This window comes from Seriola lalandi, unplaced genomic scaffold, assembly GCF_002814215.2.
Source record: "Seriola lalandi dorsalis isolate HSWRI2012SDOR001 ecotype SW California unplaced genomic scaffold, Sedor1 jcf7180002054673, whole genome shotgun sequence".
Lineage (NCBI taxonomy): Eukaryota > Metazoa > Chordata > Actinopteri > Carangiformes > Carangidae > Seriola > Seriola lalandi.
The window spans coordinates 501,749-527,227 of NW_019525226.1; the positions used below are offsets into that span (position 1 = coordinate 501,749).

The 25,479-nt window shown below is 41.2% G+C and overlaps 1 protein-coding gene across 3 annotated transcripts in view; it reads right to left on the bottom strand.

Annotated features, from left to right (window-relative positions):
- fgf13a (fibroblast growth factor 13a) overlaps window positions 1–25,479 on the bottom strand; it is a 94,861-nt gene that overhangs the window by 68,123 nt on the left and 1,259 nt on the right. The window contains exons 1-2 of one of the 3 annotated variants that reach the window (XM_023421672.2): window positions 25,077–25,419; window positions 24,578–24,740 (exon numbers count right to left, since the gene is read on the bottom strand). In XM_023421672.2, coding sequence (XP_023277440.1) covers window positions 24,578–24,626 — 49 coding nt within the window. In that variant the 5' untranslated portion in view covers window positions 24,627–24,740; window positions 25,077–25,419. Of the gene's footprint in view, window positions 1–7,915; window positions 7,993–24,577; window positions 24,741–25,076; window positions 25,420–25,479 lie in introns of those variants that run through there. The other 2 variants (XM_023421673.2, XM_023421675.2) reach the window with 2 other exon arrangements.

The following is a 25,479-nucleotide window of genomic DNA, read 5'->3' on the forward strand; positions in this document are numbered from 1 at the left end:
TGAGGCGTTTTTTCCCATGGGACGTGGGCTATTAGTGCGGTCGATATTTGTTTAATGAGGAATAGTTGTAACAATTAAGCATTAATTGCTACATCATAGTTATCTGCTCTCATGCCTACATTGTGGAGTAGATTGTGAGTGGGCTTCACCTGCCGTTTCGTGTCAGAGCTGATTCTCATCAAAACACAGCCACCCATCATTCAAATCAAAGACTGAATTAGCATGCATGTGAGGATGTATATCCCGTCAGCGCTAGAAAAGTGTGTACATTTTTATCTTTACTGCTAACTTGAATTTTGCACTGTCCTAAGCCAAACTCCTGAAATAAAAGACATGCTTGTGTACCACTCCGCCTGTCAGCCACACTATGGTATGTTAAATATTTGATGGCCATATATGTGCCGCAAAAGGCCATGTGCAGCAAGCAAGGCTGGCTTTGACTCAATCACTGCAAAGTGCATTTGGGCTGTATATTAGGTGCAATAGATTGGGAATTTTACTGTTGCTTTTCTTAAAAATGTTACTAAGTATGCATAGGCCTACAGTTCATATACTTTCTCGATAACAGCCAACTGAGAATTACTGCGCTGATAAAATGTATCTGTGCAGCAAAATTTAAACCTGCTCGTCAGTTTCACAGGTCAGTTTGTACTAACAGAACTCCTCCTCCTCTTTTGTTTTAACAAAAGAAACAAATGCCACACTGCTGCACTAGACCAGTGAAAATGACATTAAGAGAGATATTCTTGATACAGCATCCATTTCGTCATGTTATTATGGTTGTATTGCTACAGGGCCAGATGTCCTACTCAACTGAGATGAAGAGATACTAAGAATAAACCCAATGTCCTCAGTGCTTCATAATATTACAGCATGCAAACATATTAGGAGTCCAGCATTTGAAATCGTGCAGCGTGACTCACATCACATGTGATGATCGATAGCAGCATTTCTTGTAATTACAGCCAGAATTTGACCTCATCGTGACACAGAACATTATGCAGATCAAAGTCAATATCACCTCTAGGTCAATCACTCCCAAATTCCATGGGTCTTTTCTGTAAGGGCTTCAAAAACAACCCTCATGGTCTTTTTATTAAATTAAATATTTAGATTATTTATTATGCTGTATGAGGTTCTTCTTTACCTCAGTATTCAAAGTCATTGACTGGTCGTCTATATTAAGAGAAAATTGAAGTACAAAAACTGTTTTTGGTTGCGTGGGCAAATTTGTTTTTTAGTTGTATTTCGAAAATTTTAAAAGTGGCAGTTTAAATAAAAAAAATTTCTTGATCTTACATTACAGTAAATTAAATATTTTGAAGTTTGGACTCTTGCCCGCGCTTTAGACATGATGATTTTTTTTTTTTTTTTTTATGTTCCATAGACCAAACAATTACTTGAAAACACCTACCGCCCACCAATGTTCCAAATGATGTATGTGATTCTAAAACTAAATGATGAAGTCTACAGAAAAGGCCAGGTGTCCCACTTTCACATTGCAGGTGTCTGCAGGCTATCTGGGATCATGGGTCCATAATGTTGTTTGAAGGATGTTGTGTTTTCTGCTGCTCCCTATGTGGAGGCTTTACATCAGAGCCATTATTAATGTCAGAGCAGTAGACCTTGGCCAGCAAACATGAGCATGCTACCACTGGCGACATATGGAGGAGCTTACAACTGTACATGTCATGTTCACAGACTTTACAACTGCTGCTTTCTCCACACTCTATCATGTTTAAATCTAATACAGACTGGATTAGCCTTTGTCCTTCACATGACCTAAGCACAAACACTCCATTATGGCTTGAGGCCATAAAACCCAAAGGGACTGTAGTTCAGTGCATAAAGCACCTCTGGTCCAGTGCAATTCCCTTAACTGAACTTTTCTATAACTCTGATTACCAGGGTATGTCAAAAAGCCATTAGGGTCAAGTAGCCATTCTACATGGTGAGCTTTTTGTGTGCTCCACATTCTATCTAGTTTGCAGTGTCAATCACTGTGCATTTCACAAGAAAAGCATTAGAGTGAAATGAAGGAAATGGAGGTAAAGTGGATTGTTCTTTTATATAGCATGTACCACATAGCAGGGTCAGCTTAACAGCAAGGTTTAATAATGTAGGTTAGGAAAACTAAGAAAGTAGCAGTGGTTTTCCATGACCTTTGCTGCTGCTGCTGCTGCTGGCCTACAGTTTAGCTATCCACAGGGGATTGTGGGTAAAGCAGCAAGAGATGGTGGAAGGTGTCTTTCAGGATTGCACCACTGTACGAAGGAAAAAGCAGACGCATGTAGATGGAAACAAAGAGAAGGAGACCCATAAAAGACACAGACAGAGAGATAGCGGCAGACTGAAAAAGACACATAAGCAGATTACTGGCTTAAAGAAAAAGCACTCTTTTGGTTTATGCAAATCACACCTAAATACGTATTCATATTCACCTAAAAATACCGTTGTTCTATCTACTGCACCAATAACTATTTGAAGAGCCTGTTATTTTAAAAGACTCAAAAAGGTCATAACTCTCACAAATAAATGACCTTTAGCTGTAAAAGAGGACTAAGTACGGCACAGTGAGGCGATGCAACCCCAACGACCTACTTCCTTCTCTGCCAAGTTGTAGAACCCACTTCTTAATCCCTCCACCTGTCACACCCCAGCACCTCAGGGGTCACCCTCAAAAAGAAAGCAGCATAACGAAAGGATGAGGCGATACTTCTGAAGCAATCAGCACCACATCACTCCATCCATCATCATTTTCCTCATCCTCAGTGCATGCCTTCTGGCCAGCTCAGTGCCCTGCCCCCTGACCTGTGCCATAAACAGGTGTAATGACACTCTGTAGGATCAAAACCATGAACATGGCACTCCAAGGCTGAGAGCATGATGACAGCTGAATGACCAATCAATGCCTTAAATAATTCTGGTGCTTCAGTAGAGAAAATTGAGCACCACCTTGGGTTTGATGACTAAAATGGATTGTGGACTTTAACTTGTGGCACCAAAAGAGCTGACGGGCCAGAGGGACTGTGTGAGCTGATAAGATTACTGCAATTTGGCTTCTGACCTTGGGAAAGGGTTAATGTATAGAGACCAGAAAAGACAAAGTATACTGTAAAAATGGAGTCAAAAGTTTTTTTTTTTATTAAAATGTTTGTAATTTCCTTGCCTTTCCCTTTTTGTCCCAGTTTTGGATGACTAATTCCCCTTGCACTGCAGTGTCCTTGTTAACTGTTAAATCCCACTGTTAGACCAGGGTGAGGTGTAGACTGCCAAGTGTCTCCTCTGATACATATGGACACACATTTGATTCCTCGATGGGTTCCCATCTGAAAACACTGCCAACTGTGTTTGAGAAGGTGTCTGGCAAAGCCAGAAAACTACTATGCTGTGAATTTAACCTCTACCACAGTGGACGAGAGGTTTCACCGCTGTGCTGTTGAGCACTCCTAAAAATCACTTATAAAATATTTCTGTTACATTTATTGTGACTATTTTTCATTTAAAAAGGAAAGTAAAATTGTTTTGACAAGATATACAACATCTTTCTTAAGCCTGTCAGTAAGACAGCCATCGCAACCAATGACTTTGTGGATGACAGCCACCCAAGTTTGATGTACAGCTGGAATTCTGCTTTGTCTTGCCTATTTGCTCCACCGCTATTCAGTATGTCAATCAACATGATAGACACAGAAATAGCAAGAAGAAGGAGATGATTGTGCCTCTAGTCCTCAACTACATCCATGATCACACACTCAATATGTATCTATGTAATTCCTGGATCTCACTTTATTTTTATTTAGATCTCTTTTTCAAGAAAGTGTATTTTTCTTCATCTGTTGCAGAGATGAGAGAGACGTGTGCAGGTTAGCTCTGAAGACCAAAAACTGGATTGACTAACAGAAAATATAGCCATATTAATAACAGCCTACTTTTAAGAACCCTTGAATTAATTTGTTGTCCTGCTTACATGTTGTGCGTTTTAAATTTGTCAAATAGAGAACAAAAGACAAAATTTAAAAACAAAAGAATATGGCAATATCTTTTAGAGAGGTATTGTTTCTTTGTGATATTCAAATGTGACTTTACAGAAATAGCTTGGTGTCAGCTTCATCCAGTCTAAGCTTTCATTGATGAATAATTCAGCGAAACATTTACAGGTGAAAATGAGCTCATCCACACACTCCTCCAGCGCTGCATCAGAGGCGACAAAGATGCTAAAAAAATAAATAAAAAAATAACACGCCATACATCGTCATATACATCCTCAACTCCGCATGACATCAAACACAACCGATCATACTCTACATGTGCTATATCTCAAAGCTGGTGACACTCACTGTGAGAATGGGCCACTTCATGCCAATCCTTCATTTACAGACAACACGCTGTGTGTTACCATACTTAGAATATACATAGGCTAGCCTATAGCCTACATTATGACCTAGATGGGAGAAAGGGGGGCAGGGAGGAGACTTAAACACTTTTCTCTGTCTGCTGTCTCAGTAGAAATGTAAGGACCTCCCTCTCCGACACACTTAGTCACTTAATGGGGTCTTGTTGGTGTGTTTGTGTGTGTGTGAGAGAGAGACACGTTAATCCTACCTCCCCTGCCGCCAGCAATACGACCACCTCAGCAGCCACACTAGGCCCAGACAGAGAGCGTGCTCATTAAAGTCAACAGCCCAACACGTGAGCCTATGATATGGCAAAAAGCAAGGCTTCATGGGAAATTGCCTGCTGCATTCAAGCCTTTATAAAAATGGGCTGAGCAGTGCAAGTTTCTGGCTAGAGAGGATGAGAATTGTCAAACCATATAAAGGCACAGTCAACAACTTCTGCATTGCAAGGTTAAATTGACCAGTTTGAGCTTAAGTGGACTGAGTAACTGGGCTAGTCTGATCTGGTCTAATCTGGGCCGGGTTGTTCTGGGTCTGTCTGTTGACTGTCCCCTGCTCAGCTCTGCCAGTCTGTACCCAGAGGGCCTGTTATTTTGGGAGCTCAGCTGAGAAGAGATGACAACATCATGGACTGCTTAAGCTGCTTACATTTCCTCAAGCACTCCCAGTGCACCCTGGGATCTACACCCTCATGTAGCTGCTGTCACTGTTGCTCCACACACATCGATTGCATGTGAACATGCATTGTGTGCGCACACAAAGCAGTCAGATGCAATCTACACAGGCACACACACACAATTAGAGAAAAAAACATTTCCTGTTTGGGCAGCAGTCATATGGAGTGGTGTCACCTGATGGATGTGTGCAGATCAAGCAGATGCATGCAAAACATGAGGACAAGTCAGTGAAGCTTGAAGATGAGAGAATCCCAGAAGACTATGGAGAGGGGTGGGATGGGGTGACACAGCAGTGAGGTGATGGAGGGATTGTGTGTGTGTGTGTGTGTGTGTGTGTGTGTGTGTGTGTAGGGGGGGGGGGGTTACAGGTAATAGACACAGTTCTCAGATGAATGAGAGCCCAATTTATATGTTGTTTTCTAAGTACATAGGGTGAAATATAATGACAGACTTTATATATTGGAAAAAATGCGACCTAATCATGTTTCCTTTTGTGCATTTATTTTAGATGTTCAGCTTGTACTGCAGTTTAATGTGAATTTTAATTTTATGCTCTTCTATTTGTCTTTTCAGCCAGGTTGGCCACAGCCTCACTCATTCTAGCTGCCTAGTTCCTCAGTGTGTTGCAAACAGTGCTGTAGTTGCTTTTGATCACCTTCTTTTCTTGCTGTTGTGCCAAATGTGTCTGCTAAATTATCACTGAGGAAAATACTAATAATAAGTGACAGGTAGACTAATGTATATTTTAATAACTTCCAACGGGCATTGATGGTTTGCAATAATAAGGTCATAAGCATCTGTAATCTCTGATCATTACTATGCCTCCTGCCTCATTCCTCTTAATCCTAGGAGTTATGGGTACAATGTGGGTAAAAGCAAGCATTTGGAAAGGAACACATGAAAACAAAATGATGCCTTTTGAAATTGAATTGGTCAAGAACAATGCCGCAATGCCAAAACTGGTCAATGCCATGGGAAATACTTTTTTTTTTTTTTTTTAAAGGGAAAAAAGGAAAGCTAAATGCAGACACTCCCAGCCTATATATGTAGCAAATATGAAAGCTTCCCATAACCTAGGCATAGGCTGGATTACTAGTGTTTTATATGAAGTGACAATAAACATTAACAAATTAAATTTTATTTATTACGATTCATCCTGTTTAACTTCAGTGCAATGCTGCTTGACCCATTTTTGGTTAAAAAAAAAAAAACATTTAAATGGTTTCTACAGTATGTGATATGCTATGCAGAGTGGAGGCAAGAGGTCAACAGGGTTCGTGGTGTGAACTTGTCAGCACAGTCAGGCTTGATTATGTGAGCTGATACTTTAACAGCAGGCCTAATGCGTGCATGCCAGGTACAGTCCTCTGCAGTTATTACTGCTCAACCTGCCCTCGTACATCCAGCCCCGATGCAAACAGCACACACGGGCCACTGTAAAACTTCCGCCACAGGTTATTACAAGCTCTGTGGCCAGCAGAGCAACATAACATTTGACAACATGAAATCTAAGTGTCTCTGAGGGAGGAAGAGGACGAATTGAGCGGTGTGTTATTCTGAGTCCGATGTTAAGAGAGTAAGTTGGAGTGGAAGTGACAGAAGGGAAAGTAGACAGGCAGAAAGATTTAAACCCTTTCTAAAACGGGAGGACTAATGTGCTGCTAGAAGTAGTTTGGAGTGATGAAAAAGAAGTAAGTGGCGTGAGGAGAAAGGAGCGGGGAGGACAAAAGTCTAGAGGAGTTTTGTGAGGGTTATAGACGTGGACTCTTCGGAGAGGGTAATATTTCTAAGTCAACAGACTATCATTGGAAGACACTTGAATAAGGTATTAGCCTCTAACTTCAGATACTTATTTGCCAACTCATTTGCAAGTCTGGCTGTAGCTCTGTGCAGCACCAAAGTGCTGAGTGTGTAAATGTGTGTAACCCCTCAATCACCCTGCTAATGCTTTAAACAAGGATGTCTTCCTGTTTTTTTAACTTGCCTGGCTACACAAGGGTTAACTTCGAGGGGAGACAGACAGTGAGATCAGTCGCAGGTTATCTGTGCAGACATTCATCAGCATTCAGACTGCTGCTGGCTCAGACAGCACCCTACAGCACAGCACGCTTCAAAGTGGGAGAGACGGAGAGAAGCGAGAGAGAGAGAGAGAGGCAGAGAGAAACCCTCCAGCCAGAAAAGTCACATGAAGTAACCTTGTAAGACCGCATGCATGGGCCTCTGCCATGCAAACTCTGGTCATACATACATTAGCAGTCACACAGCAGTGTTCAGTGAGTGGGTACTACTCACTCGTGAACATTTCCGCATTTTTGTAAAAAAAAAAAAATAATGCTGCATGCCTTTTGATTTATTTGGGTTTTTTGATTCATAGCTTTGTCTGTGTACAGCTTCCTGACTAAAAGGTCAACTCAGGTTTAATGCATTCAATCCAGGAATCCTTTCTGTGTGCAATGACAAAATATTTGAATATAGAATCTAGAAATCGCTGAAATGATGATTATTCAAAATGACTGCCAACATATCCTGCTGTTGTGTTTTAACTGATGTCATTCGTAGTAATCTGAGAGATGATGCTGTGCCTCCAGAATATGAGACTGAGAATGAGCGTGTGTAGATTATTCTGCGTGTTACCACAGGCTGTGACTTCATTCACATTACAATGTTCACCCTACAACACATGCATGCATCTGCATGCAAATGTACATGTATATCCTCACAAGCAAATGTGCAGACAGTGACATACACAGTTCGTTTCTTCATATGATTATGGACTCAGTCAGACATGCACACACTCAGTTTGTTTCTAGTAATGTCTTCAGAATAAACTAAAATTACCTGACTGCTCTCCCTCCATGTTGTGTATTAGATGACATGCAGGAGCACGGGGTCCCTCAGCAGCCCAACACTGCCCAGACACAGCAGATGGGAAAGCCATTAGGTCTATACTAGCTCACACAACCCCTGCCTCTGAGGGTTTGCTTTTACACAGTCTGAGGTATGGGTTTAAACACTGATCCTTCAAAATAAAAGCTGGGACTTCGCTTTCCACTGTTGTTACAGCCTGACTCAACACATGTGGACAACAGGGATAAGCCACCTATTGGCTGACAAACTTCTTTCTGCTCTTCCTTCCACTTGTCATATTTAACACCCCCAGCACAGTTAATGTCAACACTCAAAATAACAATTTATATGCTAATGACAAAAAGACTTTGAAAGGTTGCGTTATTTTATGTGGTTGATCCTTCATGAAAAACTGTGGCTGTGGTCAGCTTGAATTCAATCGCTTAGATTTTAGGGTAGAAAAGTTAGAAAAAGTCCAGAGAAACTTGTGAAATCACTTCTGCTGCACAATTCACTTTTCCATTGTCCATCTGTGCGCTCAGTATGTTCCAATTATTGCTTTGCCAAATTATGAGTAAATAAACTGCTTTAGTGGCCCTCTCAACCCCACCAGTATTTAGCCATATTTTGGCAAAACTATGAGTCTTTGCAACATACTGAACATACAGATGGACAGTGAAGAAGTGGATTATGCTGCAGGAGAGGTCTTATGAACATGTTTCCACAGCGAGAGTTGCTACGATTGGAATGCATTCTAATAAACACGAATCCACTTGGGGTGCTGTTGCTGTTCAATACTGTAAAAGAATGATTTTAGGTGGAACGTCACTTCAAGTACCATATTTTTTCCTGCCTCTCATTGCATAATTCTAATGAATAAGACTCCAATGTGCGACAGTATAGCTCCGTTTCTCCTTAAATTTCAGTGCTTTTCAATTGAAAGAAGCCTGTGTTGTCTATAACCTCCACAGGAACCTTCAGAGCACCCACACAACTGCCTGTTAACAAGCCCAAACTGGCGTGATTCAGCGGCGTGTACGACAGCCCCAGCAACGCCACCATCGGGTCATTTTTCTTCCATTTTCCTGCTTTCATCTCCCCTTCAATCAGCAGGCAGGGTGCCGTGACACAACTACTCATTAGTAAGCAGCAGTGGGCAGGCGGAGATCGCTTTGCAAAGACAAACAACTTAATTAGTGGCGGCACAGCTTTAATAAGTTCAGCTCAAAATAGTTTGGAAAAGCGGCTGAGAAACATAACATCACCAGCACTGTAATTATGTCTGGGCTAGATTTGGATTTCACATTTAAAGGGGAGGGCACAATTATTGTGGCTGAGGTTTACTGAGGCTTTTACTGTATTGTTGCTGTTCAAGTAGATGTCATGTCAACAAGCCAACAAGTGCTGCAACTGTTTATATTCTAATAACATGATGTTCATGAGCTTTCAGTAATGTGGCATTTATCCGAGCACGTACACACACAGTTGTAAGTTGCTTCTGTGAGCAATGATTCACTTTACATTGTTAATCTGAAGAGCTCAGTAGACGTATGCACCTGCAATGACAATCCACATCTGCTTTGTGTGTGTGTGTGTGTGTGTGTGTGAGAGAGAGAGTACACTTGTGTATATTTTCATGCTCAGACGGTGAGGAGCAGAGAGAGAGACGTGCTGTGCTTCCTGTGCACTCCCAGCTTTTTATCCGTTTCAGAACCACAGAGATGATTGAATAAGAACACTTCTGTTCCCCTACACACCTGCACACACATGCAAACATATACCAAGCCTGCCTGGGCTTTCAGTTTTATTCAGAGCAGGACGAGCATAGCTGGAGCTTAATCATCAAATCCACCACGAGCTGGGGATATATTAACCTGTTTTTATCAATCCACTGTCTCCACATTGTGCATTGTAGATCACAAGGGTCAGATTCACGCAGGGCAAATTTGCGCTCATGGTCTACTGGTTATTAGAGCCTGATTATTAACGTAGTTTCTAATTACGCAATCAGGCACTGCCTTCTAATGCGCAGTTCACTGGGGTGAATTCATCTGACAAAAGCAAACTCAGAGGAGAGTTATAAAATAGAAAAGCTGCATAAAGATACTAATTAAGATTCCAAAATATTAACAAATGCCACAGTTCAGCTGCACATGGGAAAAATATATTTACTACTCATAAATTACAGTACAATTAATGCAACATGAGCAGAGAAGTAAACATTTAAAATAATTAAATGGACTCATAATGTGGACATTTTTGAGTTAGTTTTACAATAATGTCCATTTTAGCTGCAGTCTAATGACAGTTTATACATCCCTTAAGATCAAGTGTTATCCCATTTAAATTAAGTACATGTTGAACTTTAAACACTGACAACATTCCATAAGCTTTCATCGGCTTGTAAAGTGATGTGGTGCCATTAAGTTTAATGAAAACCTGCTGAGCCAGTAGCCTGTCGCAGCGATTAGCATGTTGGTTTGGATACCAGCATGGGTCAGGTCACTTGCAGCAGCAGGGTTAGTGGTTATCGCAGAGTAGGCAGCTTGGTTACCCTGCAGGGTAGACGGAACCCAGATACTTCCAAGTGTATGTGTGTGTGTGTATACATTGTATGGGTGGGTGAGTATTATTGTGATGCCACGGCCAAGACAGGATGGAGAACCAGAGCCAAAGACAGGAGACTTGTAGACCAACTCACAATGAGACTGAGCAGCCATCTGTCCTCAGAGCTTTGCAGCACAGAGTGCTAAGCACCCACCCACCCGCACAAACACATACACACACACATACTATACACAATTCCCCAACATATTTAGCTAATGGATACTGTGCATTTGTAGAGTAGCGTGTTGTAAGTATCATGCTTAAGCACTTCTTGAATTGATCCCATGCAGTACTGAGTATTCCTCAGAATCTATGAATGAATGAATGATTGAAAAAATGAATGAATGTAAAATCAATGCTCATATTTTTGTGCTCATATTTGGCAGTCTACTAACTAGCATCTGCTTTACTGTTGTATTACAGCTATTTTCATCCGCACCAAAAAGGATGCAGCGTAATGTTAGTAGATGGGTCAAGAATGGAACTGTTGGAAAGGACAATGGTATTTTTTTTTCTTCTCCTCAAGAGTAAACACAAAAGGAAAGAAAATATTCAATGAATAAAGTTGGATGACCCGACAGACAAAAATATTATTCTCCTCTAATTCTTTTTTTTTGCTTTCCTGTGTCTCGCAGCTAAGGAGCCATGCAAGTGTTTTGTTTTTTTTTGTTTTTTTAATTGGTGTGATGACTGATTTTAGAGCAAGTGTGAGGACTGCCTCCACACAGTGTTAACAACACATTCTGTTCATCCCACTAAAATGCCCACAGGGTCCAAATACAGTTTCTTAACAGACACACACTAACTTACACAATATGTAAAACAATCTCATAAAACTGTTGCAGCAGCGTTGATATGTAGAAGTAATGAGGTTCAGATTGGTATTGTTTGAAAGGCTGTTCAATCGGTGCTCAGTATCAAGAGCCACACTGAATCATCAACTGTGTAGCTCTTACAGGGATGTACATGTTATGAGCATCAAGGCATGTACTATACTATAATTATGAGTGCATGTGAGTGTCTATAGATCTCCACACTTCCTAAATTATTCATGCTCCTGTGTGAATGCGTTGCAGTTTAAGTGCATGAAACCAGATGTGCATAGATTCATACACAAAGGTTACTCTGCAGCTGAACAGAGAGGACAGCGTCCCTCTTCCTCATCTATTCTTTCTGGTCAGTGAAGGTTCAACTGTGACACACACAGAGGACGGGAAAGTAGGAAGGAGCAGGAAAGAAGTTTTGGGAGAGGACAGAGAGGCAGCATACAGGGGGCATTTGGGGCATCTGCAGAGGAACAGGTAGAGGCAGCTGTATCTTTAATGGCTCAGTCTTTTGCAGATGTACAAACACATTATTTATTAAGCTACCAATTATTTTCCAATTAATTGACAAATCAGTCTAAAATATTTTTAGAAAATAGTGAAAAAGCCCATCACAATTTTCCAAAGTCCAGGGTGTCCATACATGATCCAAATGTTCAATGCACAATTGTAAAAAAAACAGGAAAAAGAAATGGGAGTGGGACCCTGCGTTTTTGCCCGATTTAAATGATTAATTAATTATTTTGTCAATTGTCTAATGGATTAATGAACTAATCGTTAACACACCTAAATTTGTACATACATATGTTTTAAAATCATATATGCAGAGTGTAGCACACACAAGACCATCGCAATACATGAGCATGAAAGAAAAACAAAAAAAAAAAATCAAATCTGGGCTATGAACAAACACCAGATGCCTTCCATTCTGATCCACAGAGTACAGCCAAATACAGAGAGAGCCCTGCAAAATCCTGAGATAACGCTGGCAAACCAGACTGAAAACACATGAACACAGACACACGCATGCATACCCGCGTATATAGACAATTATACACAGACCATCATGTGAAAACAAGAGCCATCTCAGACTCTGCTGGTTGGGGGTTGCAGTATATTTCCCTTCACTGTCGGGTATGTTCTAAAGGTTGCTGTGATACAAAGGTCTTTGTGCTATGAATAGTGCAACAAAGATTTTAAGAAAAGAAATATAAAGAATGCATCTGTTGTATAAGGCTGGGGAGAACAAGTGACCGCATAATTGCACAGCACACCAAACACAGGGACATGGCATAAAGGTCAGAAAGATGAAGATTGGCTTCTCACAACTATGGAGTATCAAGCAGCACTTTACTTAGACCTGGTGTACTGAAGCTCATCTGCTCATTTGAAATTACATAGACTACTTGCTGAAGAGTGGAGTAGAATCAAACTGGAATCAGAAATGAAAGGCTTATGAATAATATTGAAGGTATTAGTCAAGGAACCACACTAAGTGTAGTGATTGAAGCAATTCAACATTGTCCCTGTCCTAATTTTCCACTGTAACCTTTAAGCAAAGCTGAAGCATTTAGTCATTACCGCATGTAACCTTTTCATCGCCTACAGCACTGTTCATCTTCTTTATGGTAGCCAGTTCTGCTGTTGTGGATTACTGTTAGATCACTGACTGCCATCTCTCACTCCCTCTCACTCCCTCTCACACTCCCTCTCTTTGTCCCTTTGCTTCTCTCTCCATCTCTTTATCTTCCTCTCCCTGTACTGCAGTGTAGGCAGAGACTTGTCTCCTCTAATTACCCTGCAAATGATGTGATCATTCACCACAGAGAATCTCTGATGACATCTGACAAAACAAAAAGAAAAGTTTGTCAGGTAGGAAACTGAATCACACTAGCTAAAGGGTTAATGACTGGGAGGTTAACTTGAGGTTTGTGGAACCCCAGCACCTGTGTAGGTTTTCAGCCATTTTCAACCATTCCTTCACTATCAAGTATTAATTGCAATTACTTCTAATAATGTGGTTCTTTGAGGCTGATATTTTTAAGTTTGTATCACATGTGGAAACGAATGCTGATGCTAACAGTTTGCACGGCTAATACAAGGATGTTTATTGTTTCGGCTTACTGCCTTATGACAGTAAGGTTGGATCAACCAATGAGATGGCATGATGTTCAAATTTGGGAGGTGTCATCTATGTTTAGCCATAACACCCCTCTCTGCGTGATCACTCAATCACTCACTCACTCAGAGAGGTTTGTGGAATTTTTACAGAAGCATAATTACAGTTGTAGTCTGGTCAGTTGGACAGTAGAAAGGTTTCAGTTGCAAGTTGTGGAGACAAAGACAGTTGGTATTTTTATGTCCTTCCTGCATCAAAATCATAGGATTAAAGTTGAAAATCTCAGTCCCTTTATATTAGTTTTGTTCTGTGGGTCAAGGATCCTCCGTTTTCTCTGTTGTTTATTGGAAAAATCCATCCCAAAGACTTTCATTGTGAAGAAAATGGTGATCCAATCTTGTGACTTTGGTTTAATTTGATGGTATTTATTTAATCACATGGACAACGAGCCCAACAAGAGATGTCATGAAATGGACATTTAAATACTGTATCTAATACTGTGCCTATATAGATGCTATATCTGGCAGCACAGGTGACTCTCTTCTATGGAAAGTAGCTAAGGTTTGTCCAAAAAGTTGCTAGATTTTTCACTAGGTGCTTTTTTTGAAAGTGGGTTGTCAGAGCCTTTTTGCTTAAGGGGTCTGAAAAGTTAGTAAATCCGGCAACAAATTGCTAAGTTCACAATGCTACTTGTTCATGGCATTTAACTTTAAAAGAGCAATGGGTAAACTCAAAAACTAAGCCGGCTGTGCAATGACGTAACTTCATGACTTCATGACACAGCATTTGGCTGACCAATGGTCTAACTTGATCACTCACTCACTCAGTCATTGACATTTGCATTTATTATAACTATTTTGTGACTGAGTATTACACGTCATACATCAGGTTTCAAAATATACACCCGTGTGCACCGTAACATGCAAACATCAAACCACAAACAATCCTAACACACACACAAACACACAAGACACGCCTCCAACCCTTCCTCCAGCACCACCCCAGAGGACCGCTCATTTACTGTTGCCTTCCCACCCTTTATTTTCTAATCAAGTGTGTCTCTCCATACGGACTCTCTCTCGGGCTCAGAGCGTATGTTTGTGTGCATGTGTGACAACGTTCGCAGCGCTGCGGCCCCCAGCGCATCAAAAGCGCATGTTAGGAAGGCACCTTGGTATCCACCCCCCATGACTGACGACTCCCATGCTTATTGGGGCTTTGTTGCCGTGGCAGCGTCTCATTATGTAAATGATGTCTCCCTGATGAGAAGGAGGCAGGCACAGCCGTGATGTTCACTGCTCCAGACTGTGTAAAATTGGCTTCAGGGACCAGTGAAGGATCGCTGCTATATTTAGCAGTCATCTTAACAATGTCTTTGTTCCCCATTCTTTCACACATCCTCGAAACAGAAGGCCCGCTCACATTTAGTACTTGCTTCATCATTTTCACACAAGGAATAGTAAAATATTACTGAAATGAACACACAAGCGCATACAAAAGCACACACCCACATTTCATTTGAGAGTTTGACATTTACTACTTCAAGGTTTCATATACTGTGATTTTAACCATCCGCCATTTTTATCAGAATTTCTTTTATCTTTTTCCCCCTGTTTAATATTTCGCTACGAATGTATTACCCTTCCATTCTCTGTTCTCATCAATGCTGAATAAATGAGCTTTCTCTGAGGAATGGTACTAATGGCTTTCTGCTATATATCATCCTTCATATTCCAGCTCAAGAGAAGCAAATGCCCCGGTCATTCCAGACATTAAACATGGCCCAAAGATGTGAATCTATACAGGATATATACGATTTTAAATTAGGTGCAGTTATTCCTTTTGCCCCCCTTCTCAGTATCTCTGTGTTCGTCAGAATAGTCTTTCAGCTATCTCTGAGGATGTCAGTGAGTTTGTCGATCCTCCTCCCTGTCTGTCAAGTCAACCAGAAGCTCGAACAAACACTTGCTGTTGCCTGCATCCTCAGCTTTCACTCAAGAGACTGTCCATATCTCCATTCTAATGAAACTGCTATTTTGAGTGAGCAACCCAGAGATCAATGTGGTCAATAGTATTAACCTCCAGAGTGTACAGTAGTGAAGGTTGAGGGGGATCAGTCAAGACCTTAATTAATGAGCAATAGCTGAAATTGTTTACTCTTCCTCACACTTCCAGCTCCTGCCACACAGCAGCTACATCTCGTCATCCAGCCAACTCACCAGCCTGTTACATGGCATCGCTAAACATTGCCCCATATACAAATAACTTTCATGTGCAGGAGCAACAACGTTTTGGGAGAGCTTTGTTGTCGCTGCCTAACATTCACTGCAAGTGTTTTTCAGATGGATATTCTAGCATGTTAAGGTTAGGAAAGGATTGTGTCCCTGGTTGAAATCCTTTCAACACACACATTTATTTATTTCCATTCTTCAAAAACATTGATTTCTAATATAAGATAGGTGCATATGAATGTAATTTACAGGTGGGGCTGCAGACTTACGAAAGTGCTGATAATGAGTCCATTCCAGTTTATATTCAGTACTGTATGTCTGTCCTTTAATGGTTTCCTGTGATATTTTGTACAGTGTCCCATTGTGTTTTACATAATACCCATGGAGACAGGATTTGGACAGTTCCTCTTTTTATCTGCAACACAAACAAAAAACTAATATTCAGATGCAGTTTTCAGCCCTCATCAGCACTTTGGAGACACGGTGCACCAGCACAATGTCATTAAAATAAATGCAAAACAACTATATCTTTAAGCCCAACCTGCTCTGCTCATTCCTCACTGTCTGGATATCATTAACTGAAACTGCTGGCTGCTATTTGTTCGTGCTGCCACACACTTCACTCACACACAGCGCTGTGCGTTCAAGAACAGTTTCCAAGATTTTAGCAAAGCACTGTTGGGCCTTTTTGGATCAGCGTTGATAAAGCAGGTGCCAGCCTCTTAAAAAATACCTTTATCTTTCCCAATCTACCCGTCCTATCAGGTCAGCTCAGGACCTCCCTTCTGCTTTCCACACTGATGTTTCCTCTCATAGGCAGCGAGCCCTGCTGAGGTGGAACACTGATGCAAGCTGAAGTGAGGCCCTGTTTGTAACTTGCTTGTGAAATGAGCTGCAGGATTGGAGAAGACGAAGAAGCGGGTAATCCTGTTAACCATTCTCTGCATGTGTGCAGACGAGACGGTGGTCTGCTGTTGTGGTGTCTTCCCGGTGAATCATCACCAGTGAGACTACAGCCTTGCTCAAAGTTAAGAAACTGCCAATCACTAATCTGCATTCTGCTCAAACAAGAAGTAATCATTTGCCCTAAGCATCAGGGTTACAGGGGCCCGCCGTTAGACGCTGTCTCTCGAATCTGCTCTATTGCAGCTTGTAGCTCCTGTTTATTACCACTGGTCCAGCCTTATCGCCTCCCTTTCTTACCTCGCCTTAATCCCCTTTATAATTTTCACCAACTTTAATTAGTTCATATCGAGTGCAACTATTAATCCTGGGCATGATTTAAAATATAGAACCCAGCAGGCCATAAAACCTTTGAACACTACATGATTTTGAGACCTTGACTTTGCTCAGAAATATTTCACCAGTGTCACTCTGACCAGAAAACAACCCTCTCTTCAATCAGTAACACACAGTCATTTTTTTCTACTCGAGTCGGCTCCAATCCCTGAAGGTTCTGTGTAAGTTGTCTTGGATGACACCAGCAACTCATGGCTTCTACAGTAGCCTTGGGATCCTGTAATTGCTTCAGTGACCTCTTTGTGCCCTCAAAACCCACAATAGCTCTCCACAGTATCATACACGGTCTGTTGTAGTGGTATTAATAATGTATGTATGAATAAAAAAATAAAAAAATGTGCACTGGCCCTCAAGTATAAGTTATGTTGCAACATGTTTTACAAAAATATAGAATTGCAGTCTTAAGAAAGCATGATGAAATTTCTTTGAATGACAGATAGACACACGCGTACCGTCACACAAATATACAGTTTTTCAGACCTTCAGTGGTGCCTTATTCTGAGATAAATGAAGATGACATCTGTGGTATTCAGCTCCCGCAGAACTGCAGGTGGCATGTACTGTACACACTCTGAAAGTGAGCTCAGGGCGGTGTGAAGGCTTACAGACAAATGAGTCAGTGCTGCCACATGCTCAGCTGAACAGATGAGCTCTTTCCTTCATCTTCATCAACAGCATTTGATCTGCGGTGAGCCCATTAGCACTCAGAGTTAGATTGTAAAACGACTGGCAAAGGTATATATGGGAACGAATTGATTCCATTTGCCATCTCTGCTACATGATGAGTGTAAAAAAAAAAAAAAGAAAAAAAAAAAAGGAAACTATACAAAGCCATTAAAGCGTGCTCTTCTCCAGAGCAGCAGTAGAAAGCAGACCAGATAAGGAGACACGTAAGAACAATTTTCCGCTGATGTCATCTTTGTCCAATTTAGCGGATAATAAGGAAAGATTGTCATGTCGTCCACATCCTTGTTGCATTAACACTATACACCAAGAAGACTGCTAACCTCGACTTGCTTCTAGGTATGAGTAGTTATGAGAAAGGGGTACTGAGTCCCACATAACTGATGCCTTGTGTCTTGTTACAGTTTTAAATGTGGAGTGAAAACAACAATCATCCCACTCTGAAATATTTCCATGCTCTGGCCCTGTGGACAGACATCATTTATTGTTATCAGGGCAGTTTGACACACACAACCACAATTATGGGGTATTATCTTTTAGATGAGATTAACTACTGTAGCATGGAATGCATTTCTGAAAGTAAAATTGCAGTAATCCAAAATCCACAGGTAGTAGATAATCCCACACCTATTTGTCAGAGTTTTGATCCGTACCATTATTTTGATGAAAGAATTTGGGTGTAGAAATTAGATTATTATCACGACCCATGTTAAACATCAGTGGACCGCAGACAAATCTGTTGCAGGCCAGAGAAAGAAAGGGATTTTATGACGGCGCTAAAATATTATTTGGCTGCATAAAGTCTAGTTCAGTGATTAACACTCTGCTTCTAACCAACTTGATAGAAAAATAAACATTACTGTTCACTTGGTAGAAATGAAATACTTTTGCTTGTCCCTCAAAGCTACAATGGCACTAATACACAAACATTTGCTGGTTTGTGAGATTACAGTAACGCATAACTGCATCTGCTACTGTGTCTGTGTATTCCAGTGTTTAGGAGCAGCAGCGAGATTCAGCAGAGTGCCAGATGTTTTAACATTCATGGCCATTTTGTTAATGAGGATTAAAACCCTTTAGTCCCTCTGAGTGACAACATTTAGAGAGGAAGCCAAATGACACGACCAACTTAATGTCTACCAAGAGAAGTATTACCACATCAAGAAATGACAAGGAAAAGAAGATGACTGAGAATAACACACAGAAAAAAGGAAAAGCTACACCAGTGACATGTTCTCACCGGCTCTGTGGCCTCACACATCACAACCAGAGGCAGACATGTTGAAATAGGAACTGAGGGGACAGCTCCCAAAGCCATTCACCTTAGAAGACATGCAGCTCTGTGGATTACCAGAGGCAAACTGACTAATGCACCAGAACAGCCAGGTATTTAGAGATTTTAGTGGCAGAACTCTTCTGGCAGTGATGAGGAAAGACAGGATGCGAATCCATATTAAAGTCAAAAGAAATTAATAGGACGAAAAAAGATTTTTGCCTGGACATGTTGCAGATATATTTCCCCTCTAATTGGTAAATAACCAAGCAACTCCAACGCTGTGGTTGGCACACTTAAAAGAACACAAGTTTCTTCTCAAAGAAACACATTGTGAGAAATCACAGAGAACACGATGGGCCGGAAACCAGAAGCCAATCATAGGGTAGTGTCACTCAGAAACCCAAGCTGACAGAGGAATTGAGGAGACGGGCTCTCAACATTACCAAACAGCGATCAGCGCGCAAGTCAGCGATGGAGACTGGCAGATCTCTGATGCGAGGCGAGCCAGTTTCCTCCAGGCAATGTGGCCGGATCTGCGTCAGTACCAGGAAAGCATCTGACAGGGAACAAGTCCACCATCCTGACACCACAAATACTTCCAGCTGAACATGTCCTCACAAACCCCAATGTTTACATGTGCCAAGCTGTTTCTGCTGTGTTGGATACATTGTAGGGAATATAGAAATGAATGAGCTTTTCGTTTTTTCTTTTTTACTTTTTGGAGAAACCCGCCTGTGTTACTGATAGAGGAAGCGAATATGTCACATTTTAATTTGTGCTTCGGTCTTAAAAAGTAAAAATCATAACATACCGTGACAAGATTGGTACAGGTTACCTGAACCAGATTGTACAGTTTCTATGAAGGATAGAAATGAAAAAGCCTGAACTGAATTTTGTATTAGTATCTTAGAGGGAAAAAAATGATTTTAAGCTGACCCTGTCAAATAGCAGAAAATCCTGTGAGCTTGCTGGGTTCAAGATTTATTTGGAATCATTTTCCAAACCCTGGGATTAGAATTTGAGGACCCCCCAAATGAAAATCTCCTAGAATACCAGCTGAGCTTGCACACACCAGTGCGACTGCATGTGAAACTGTACACTCAGTCCTGCTGTAACCTGTCAATGTCTGCACAGTAGGATGTATGCATTAACAGGTTGAACGCAGCAAAAAAAACAGATGCAGTGTCTTTGCATTTCTGCAGATGCTCTTTTCTTTCAAACATTCAGGGAGAGATGACAGTAAAGCCTGACAGTGCAGATATTGACTCCATCTAATATGTTGTCATAATAATTAAACAGTGGCTAAATCCTCCCTTGACCACACTCTATTCAAAGGGCCTTCTCTGAGAGCCAGCCATGAGATCCAAAGATCTTAATGACACTGTACATTAGAGCAGGTGTCAGCGTTGAGGAGGACAGAGCTGCCTGCATTGTGATTAATGAAGCGGCTCCAAACTCCTCTCCGGGAATCTATTGATTCACTTCTGTGGCTGTCCTCGCGCTGAATTAATCTGCCTGCAAATATGCAAGACTTATGCATTCTGCTCCACTCGGACCTGCAATTTGAGGGAGACATGAATCCACTGGCTGACACTCACGACCCAGGAGGGGAGTCTATCAATGCACTGGACTGAGATGAAGTCTGAGGAGAGTGACACAAGTGCAGTCAAAGTTCTTTGCCCAGAGGAATGTGGGATTTATAATCGGAAGGAAATATGTTTGGGAAAAGTCATCATAAAAATATACACATAGGTTTTCTTAAACTGAAAACGTCAAATGTGATGGAGGCTGTTAGACTGGATTGTAAAACTGTCATGTGGCCAAACAGTTAGGGTGGAAATGTCTGCATAATTGATGCACAATGCATCAGTGCAGCACTGTTAATGGGAATAAACAGTTCATAAGAGCCAGAGTTTTCAGGCTCTGGAAAGCTGTAAAGTTGAAAGTGTGTGTACGTCATGCTTTGACACATCACTTTGTCTGGACAACTTAGGTTCACAAGGACAAGGGAAAACTAACACAACGTGATTCAGTGGTGTTGATACTGGAGCTCTGATACACACCACCGCCTTCTACCCCGCCACCTCCCTCTTTCTCTCTCTCTCTCGCTCTCTCTCGCTCTCTCTCTCTGCCTGCATACTTTCTGTTTTCACGTGCTGCTATAGGACGAATTATGGCCTTTCGGACTGAGCCACAAAACAGATTACTGTCACAAAACTCATACTTGCCAACCACAAGAAAAATACCCTGTCATGAAATGACAAAAGTGACTCCGTCACTGAGCTGGACAGTTTTAATCGCATGTCAGTTTTTGATATGATTTCTACTTTGATCCACCACAGAGAAAATATATTAATTCAGTAAAATTTTATTTGGAGGAAAACAAAAGTTCTCTGTCCATCCATCCAATTCATATTCTGCTTCTCACTATCAACTTTTTCTAATTAACACTGAATTAACTCTAAACAACACTACATTGCTGTGTCAAATTGTTTTCGGTGGGTTCTAAACCTGTAATTCAATTTCAATCAACATATACTGTAGTTATGGATTATGTTGAATCAATAATCATCTTTAGTTGGTTGAACTTAAAGGTCCTATAGTTCACACTTTCTGAGTGTTTTATTGTAGTTGTGATATCCATTGGAAGATGTATTTGTGGTTTTACATACCAAAAATCATGTTTCATGTCTAGTAGTTAGTAATGTAGTTTTACATCTGCTTTCTCAGGCCTCTCTCAGGATCTCTAGCAACAACAGGTCGTTTTGTGTCTGATTGTGCAGCATTTCCTCCACATTTTTCTGTCTTGTAGCTTTTAGCTCAGTGACAGAAAGGCTCTTTGGCTCTGTGTTGTTAATAAAGTTAAAACAACAACAACAATAAAAATAAAAAAATAAAATAAAACGATGAGCCATGCTGGTTGGCACAAAGTTACAGAAGTCCTGACGGCTAGTTTTAAGGCTCCGTTTCTGAATACAGGCTGTGTGCATTTCTCTGTGGACTGACGATGGGACAACGGAAACTGAAAGCCAAATAAACTAGTAGACATAAAGCTAACATAACAATGATTAAATACATTCCCATGTCATTGTGCAGCCTGTTAAAGTAACAGAGATATAACTGAGAACTGAGAGTCTGAAAATATTTTTAAAAGGGTGAGGGGAGATGAGAAGAAATGCGGGTATCACTTCTGTTCTGAAAAAGCAGGGCACTCAGAAGCTTCTCTAGGCCAACAGCTTGCAGAAAAAAAGCTGTGGAGATGGCAGGTGGTTCCGGCTTTAATGGACTGTTTCCCTGAAATAATTTGTGGGACAGGTGGTTGCCAACGTTGGCAGGGTCAGTGCTGATATTCCCTGCGCAATTCCCGGCTCTTGTGCCAGTCAAGTCTCTGATGGAGGGCAGCTGGCGCGTTGTGAACCTTTCAGTGATGCAGATAGTGAACTGCAGTTTTGTTTTTGGTTTTGTTTTGGGGTTTTTTTAACCAGCTTTTGGCTTTCGGCTCAGCATCTATAAAACTAAACCGAGCTTTGTCGAGCGTTCTTGGTTAAGGTGGAGATGTTTTTGTCTCATCCGAGAGTTTTGGAGACGTTGCTGCCCGACAGCTTAAATGAGTCAGCCACTCACACATACCATTGATTTCCAGAGGGAGATGAGAGGGAAAGTTGGTGTGGAGGTTAATCTACAAATCAATTCTTTTGAGCATATATTTCTCACTGTGTTGTCAGCAAAACATGCTGAGCTAGTTCCTCTGTCCTGGGGTGTTTTGTTAAGTTAGTTAGTTGTTGTTGTTTTTTTTTTTTAATTAATTGTCATTCACCATGTACAAAAACATCAAATGCATACAAAGAGAAGAGATGCTCTTCTGGCTACTAGTTCTTCAGTCCCTGAATAGGTAGTCTTTAAAAAAGTATTTTCAAAAAGATCAGGATAGATGAGACAAAAAGAATTGTTGTCATGTTTAAAATTGAGATGTTTGATTTAGGGTTTCCTGCAGATGAAACTTCATTGAACAGTGAATGCATCATTGCTAACATCAGAAGGAATATAACTAAATATAAAGCATAGGCCTATTATGTAATCTTAGCCTCAAATTAAACTACAAAATGTGACTAAAACAAACCCAGACATACATAGTTATAATAATATTATTATTTATAGTGCTTGTATTTCAGTGGGGAGTGGTACAGGGCTGTAACAAAAAGATGCTTGAAATAATATATTTAGCATCATATGTATTCTCTCTGAGTTTGAGTTCACAGTGCAGTCTCCTCAGTATGATAAGGTAAAATATTCTGATCTCACTGCTTCATTATCCATCAATCAGTGGCCGCCAGTAACTCTGGAGAACAAGAACAACCAAAGAAAAGTCTCTGCACACTGGCAATGTTTAGTGTAGGTCTCTATAGTGCCATCATTACTGTATGAACCACTTATAGTAACATCAACAGGCTACGTCATCACTTGCAGTAGCAGTGCTGCCAAAATAAGCCAATTAGGTTTATTGATTTGCTGTGAGCATCTTAAACAGAGCCGGAACCTGACAACAAGGGGATCCAGTTGAATTGCTATACTGTAAATAAAGAGGACGGCTTCAATGGGCATTGTGCCACAGTTTAAATGCAGGTTGTTATTGTATTACGCTCAGCAAAGTCCTGTTTTTACATCGACCATAAAAATATAAAGTCATGAATCCCGATTCCAATTAAGGCAACAAAGACAACAGAATAAGGTTTTTTAGGGTGAAATCATCGCCTGCAGGTCTGGAAACAAATTTACAGACGCGTCATTGTCAACCACCACACGATGTATTTATTTATTTATTTTTCTAATTGTTGAATAGAAAAACCAAGCACCCAAGACAAAAGGTACAGTAATGTGTGTGGCGGTGCGTAAAGTGTCGTGCACATCCCCGGTGTAGATGGAGCGGCTACAGTGATTAGTACCGCCAGGTTTCTCTGGCAACCCTGTCTCCGCTCTGTCTCCATGGCAATGGATAGGCAGTTTGCTTCCTTTTATTTTTTTTTTCTGAGAGGTAAAATGCCTGATTTTTACGCCATACGGTCATAAGCTTGGGCTACAGGAGTTTAAAAAAAAAAGGCTCCGTACATGATTGTACAGATGTGATGAGAATGTGCGGCTCAGTATGCGGGTAAGGCGCGAGCGAGAAACACAAAGGGACAATTCCAAAGGAAGCCAGTGACACGTCAGGAAATCACTGTCATCGCTCCAGCGTTATTGTTGTTTACTTTTCATGTTGTGTGCGCAGTCTGTGCCACTGTAGCCTACAGGTCTGCAACATAATGATCTGTCGCTTTGTCTGTCTACGTTTCTGACGGATCACCAAGTCAATGCAAGTGAAGCATGTGATCCGAAACCAACACACCGTGCAGCATATAGGCCTACAGTGTCCTACAGTAGCAGCTGCTTCGATCTCAAACAGCAATATCCACATGCACCGTGCTGGGAATGGTTCAGCATCCAGTGGCTGCTATTGTTTTCCTGTCTAACCTCAGAGGGTGATTTGAGCACCATGCAGGGAAATGAATGAGCGCGTTAAAACCTTGTGATTTAGGGGTAAAGCAGTCTGTATACAAGGCAAGGCTCGCCTCTTACCCTTGGAAGCATCCTTGTCTTCTTTAGGCTTCGCCACTTTTCCGCTCATAGATCCCAGTTTGGATGTGTAATTCCCGGTTTAGATAAGAATCGAAATCCTTTTAATTGCTGAATGTCCTCAATGAAATCCTTACCAGAGGTTCCAGGTGCTGAGATAAGGGTTCTGTGAAGAGAGAAGTGTTCATCAAAATTACATTTTCCTTTCATAACACAACAGCAGCGCTTGGTGTGAAAGCAAAACGAGACAATGGACTGTGGTGAGCTACTCAGGCTGCAAGGTGTTTATCAATTGGATATCAATGAAAACATCCAACTATTGATGCCCTGTACACACACACACACACACACACACACAAACACAAACACAAACACACACACACACACACACACACGGCACACGACTGATGGCTCCAATAACCACCAAAGAATGAGCCGATGTGACTGTCTATCTTTGCACAGCTTCCCCAGTGTTTTTTTTAAAAAGCACGCTTTAACCTACCTTATCTCCTCCACGTTTTCTGCTACATCAATGCACATTGATGAAAGGAAACGCTCCCACCACGAATCCCGTTATGTTGCATACAAAAATCACGACCTGCTTTACTGTGACAAAGGAGAGGAGCAAAAAAAAAAAAAGCTGCGAAATGGAGCGCAGGGTTTTTTTTCCCCCCTCCAAGGTCTTCAATCAACGTTGAGATGGAAAAAAAAATACAAATGGAAACACTGAGCCGTCCTATCTACAAGCAAACCCCGGGAGACATGCCATCCAGTGTAGCTTCTGCGTCCAGGTTCTCTTGTCTGAGGCTTTTTCCTGCTGACGAGCTCCTCAGCTCCTCTAAACGCTCGGCAGGCAGAATCAACAGGATACTCAACGTGAGAGCGCTCTCTCTCCCCCCCCCTCT